The sequence below is a fragment of the Merops nubicus genome, unplaced genomic scaffold, assembly GCF_000691845.1.
Source record: "Merops nubicus isolate BGI_N331 unplaced genomic scaffold, ASM69184v1 scaffold7163, whole genome shotgun sequence".
NCBI classification, from domain to species: domain Eukaryota; kingdom Metazoa; phylum Chordata; class Aves; order Coraciiformes; family Meropidae; genus Merops; species Merops nubicus.
In genome coordinates this window covers 64,896-69,257 of record NW_008599543.1, presented here as the reverse complement: position 1 = coordinate 69,257, position 4,362 = coordinate 64,896, and the positions used below count along the sequence as shown (strand labels likewise).

At 47.5% G+C, this 4,362-nt stretch overlaps 1 protein-coding gene across 1 annotated transcript in view; it reads left to right on the top strand.

Moving 5' to 3' along the window:
- Positions 1-2,764: 2,764 nt before the first annotated feature.
- Positions 2,765-4,362, top strand: part of SIGLEC15 (sialic acid binding Ig-like lectin 15) — a 4,156-nt gene continuing 2,558 nt past the window's right edge. The window contains exons 1-2 of the mRNA XM_008937419.1: positions 2,765-2,846; positions 4,020-4,354. Coding sequence (XP_008935667.1) covers positions 2,765-2,846; positions 4,020-4,354 — 417 coding nt within the window. The remainder of the gene's footprint in view (positions 2,847-4,019; positions 4,355-4,362) is intronic.

Below are 4,362 nucleotides of genomic sequence, written 5' to 3'. Positions count from 1 at the left end.
GGGACCCCCCCAGTGGCTGTGCCTCCACCGCTGCCTGCAGCAGGAGGAGTGTGGGCGCTGCTGTCCCTGTCCCCAGACAGAAAAGGGGGAGCAGGACCCTACAGCAGCACAGCTGCTGGGGTGTGAAGAGGGAGTCAGACACCAGCCCTCCCTCTGCTTGGAGCAAACGCAGCCAGCCCCAAGCTAAACCCAGACAGGGGACACACGTGCCAAGATTAAACCTAACAACATCACGGGATGATGCTGTGGGAGGTGACGTGGAGGGAAGCCTGGTCAGCTCTCCACAAGCCCCCAGCTCTGCAGATGAGCAAACAGCACAGTACGTTTGTTAAAGCTAAACCCGGAAGGGAAGAGCAAGAGTTTGGGTAAGGATTCTGGGCAAAAGCTGGAGCTCAGCTCATTTCCAGCACAGTTTAATGACAAAGAGAATGACACAGGACTTGTCAGGGGCCAGGTTTGGGAGGAGGACCTGACTTGGGCCAGGAGAACTGTCTTCCCATCTCCTTAGGCATATGGCAAGGACCTCCTCCAGGCTGGTGAACTGGTGGCACCTGAAAGCTGTCCCCTCTTGCCCCACCACACACAAGCAGTGGGTGTTTGCAGTGCCTCTCTGCAGGGCTCTTCCCTGAGCTGGAAAATGGTAATACTCTGATTCCCCCGGGTCTGTTTTTCACATGACTAACCACAAAACTATTAATATCAGAATGCAGAGCTGGTTCAGCCAGACAACTCACTCCCTCCAAGGAGAGGGAAACCACAACTTCTTCCATCCCTGGAAAAACCTTCTGTGACTGCAACACCAGCAGCTCAGATGTTGAAGAGACGGTTCTGGTCTGCTGATACACCTCAGTGGAGAATGTCAACCAGCATGAGAGAGCTCAGCCTGTTCCTTCTGTGCCTCCTTCGCATCTCCAGGAAGGGTGAGTTCTGAGCTTGGCTGTCTGGTCAGGGCTTTTCTTCCCACTCTACTGAAAGCATCAGGGGAATATGTCTGGTACAATAAACTCTCCAAGAGCTGCATTGTGCATCGCATTGCTTGAAAGGATCCTGAAATCCCAGGTGCATGTGAGAATATTGGAAAAACTCAAACAGTTGACACTGAAACTGTCAGAGAGGTCTTTGGTCTGGGTTTGGGTAGGGTATTTTTTGCTTTTTTTTTTTTCTTTTTTAACTTTTGCAGGGACTTCATCTAACGTTTCCTCTATATTGTCAGCTGGATGAAACTTCCATCACCACCCAGAAGGGCTGGTTTGTGTTCCTGAGAGTTACTGTGCTACAGACACAATTTGCTCCAGTCCCACTGAGCACCTAAGCTCACGTTTAATCTCAAGTATGCACTTAAGTTCCATTAAACTCAAGGGAAGTTGCTTAGATATACTATGAAACAGTGTTTGCTGGAGCAAGGCTAGTGTCTTTGATGGTCTCCAGCTCCAGATATTGTCTTCATGACCTTTCCATTGACAGCCAGCAGATACACTGACCTGAGAACCCCTTTCAGGAGTTATCTGTGTAAGGTGTGTTGGGCTAATTGCCTATGACCTTCTCTGCTCTTGTGAGAGCTTCAGTTCCAGGAACAAGCTGAGGCTGGATAGTAACAGGAGGAAGCTGTGGAAGACCTACTGTGATGAAGCTTTAAGGTTAAGGTTGAATTATACACAAGATGCTGAGAACTCCCTCCACTCATAACCTAGGCAAACTGTTCTCATAGAAATGGGTGGAGCTGGTAACATCAGAAGCAATTATTTTTAACATCATTTCTCATGTGGAAGGAAAAGGGATGTTTATGTGCTAAAAAGAATATTCTTTGCCTAAGATTTAAGGGGAAAAAATGCTAACCAAAGAGGTGGCAGAGGAAAGCAAAGCATGCACTAAACAGAACATGATCTGCATTTCTCCAGATCTATGGGTTAGAGTGACAGGCTGTAAAATAACCAGAATAATATGAAATAAATCAGAAAGCAATAGCTTTTTCTCTTTCCAGTGCCAGGTCCTTATGCTCAAAGTCCATGAACTTCCTGGAGCTCCTGCAGCCTTGTAGACTTGTGTATTAGATTACCAAGGCTGCCAAAATTACTCCTCTATTGTTATAATGACTGAAAGGCAGCTCAACTGCAGATCTCAATAATCAAAAAAAAAAATGGCTTGGAGCTGATTCCAGATAAATAACTGCATAGCAGAGAACCATTCCTGTGTTGGCCTTTGTCCATTGTGCACCACACAATAGATTAACATGAGCTGCACTGCCACTGAGGTGTTTGTCCAATACTGTGGAGAACAGATACATGAGCAAGCAACAAATCTTATTTTAGAGTTTACACATGTAACCCAACATCTGAATGCTCACAGTGAAGCCAGCTAGACCAGGGGTGGGCAGAAGTTTCAGGACACCTTTAGATTTTTTTAGTTATTCTCAGCTACTGAGGGGAAAGGTCCTGATTTAATGAAACCATCACGTGAGTTTTATAAGATAGGAACATAGCCACAGACATTCCTGAAGCCACAATCTGCTGCTACAGCTGTTGTGATTAGGAAGACAGGGGATAGATACACGTATCTCCAAACTGCCTCCAGATGCTGTTTGCTGATGCTGTTGGCTCCTGGGGAAGAGAAATGGATGAGAAATTGAGTTTTCCCTCTAGACTTCAAAGGTGAGGAACATGCATTCAGGTGAAGGCTGCTTTCATCTCTGGACAAAAATTATCAGAGTGGGCATCAACAGTATCTTCAAGACTTTACTCAGATCCTGTCACAGCCTACAAGTAAGATGCTGGTCCATGATGATAGCAGCATGGATCATGGGGAACTCCAGCGGTCACCACCTTCCCCAGGTGGTGTACCTGACTGGTGTAACAAACACCGTGGTGTAGGAGCACGTGTGTGCACACTTACACACAGGGCTGCTGCATGGACTCTGCTTCAGTGCCCAAAGCCAGCACACCCCTGAACACATGCAAAACTTCTATTTTTAGCTGGGCTTTTCTTTAAAGAAAAAATAATTCCATTCCTCCGAGCACATAAATGTCTATTAACCTCAAAAGACTGTTGCCCAACTTAAAGTGAGATCGTTCACTTGACAAACAAGAGGCCTGCTTAGGAATTAAATCACTTCTGACACGAGCTGGTCAGTCCCCTGAGCTCCTGAGCTCTGCTGCAGACTGGTACCAAATCCAGCCACAGTAACTGGGCTGCAAGTCCTCAGCAAGACCAAGCAGCACAGGGCCCACCACCAGAGCACAGCATCCTTTTCCTGACCAGCAACAAAGCAGATGCTGGAAGGATGCCCAGTTTCACAGAATCACAGAATGGTTTGGGTTGGAAGGGACCTTAAAGATCACCTTGTTCCAGCCCCCCTACCATGGGCAGGGACACTTCCCACTAGAGCAGGTTGCTCAAAGCCCCACCCAACATGACCCTGAACTCTTCACATAATGGGCACCCATAGCTTCTTTGTTCCAGTGTCCCACCACCTTCACAGGAAAGAATTTCTTCTTTATATCCAATCTAAATCTCCCCTTTTTTAGCTTAAAGCTAAAAGTCCTTGTCCTGTCACAACAGGACCTACTAAAAACTCTGTCCCCAGCTTTCTTCTAGGCCCTCATGAATAGCTTCTTTGTTCCAGTGTCCCACCACCTTCACAGGAAAGAATTTCTTCTTTATATCCAATCTAAATCTCCCCTTTTTTAGCTTAAAGCTAAAAGTCCTTGTCCTGTCACAACAGGACCTACTAAAAACTCTGTCCCCAGCTTTCTTCTAGGCCCTCATGAAGTACTGGAAGGCCACCAGAAGGTTTCTTTGGACTCTCCTCTTCTCCAGGCTGATCAAGCCCAGCTCTCTCAGCCTGTCCTCCCAGCAGAGGGGTTCCAGCCTTCGGATAATCTTTGTGGCCTTCCTCTGGCCCCACTCAAGCAGGTCCATGTTTTAGTCATGCCAGGGGCCCCAGAGCATACACCAGGTGGGGTCAAATTTCCCTCTCAAACACTGCAGATAAATCAGTCCTGATCATCTCTTTTTGCTTCTAGGTGTGCAGTCCAACGGCTGGTCGGTCCACGTCCCCTCTGACGTCACTGGTGAGCTTGGGAAGATGGTTATCCTGCCCTGTACCTTCACACACCCCTACAAAACATTTGACAGGACCCTCACTGCCATTTGGAGGATCAAGGAACCTTACAATGGCACAGTAGTTTTCAAGTGTGTCAGCCAGAGTACCAGCGAGCTCTGCAAGACTGCCATCAGCTACAAAAACAAATACAAGCTGCTTGGCAACCCCAGGCACAAGGACCTTTCCATCAGGATTGACAATCTGACCTGGAGCGACAGCGAGAGATACTTCTGCAGGGTGGAGCTGTCTGGAGATGTCCACGA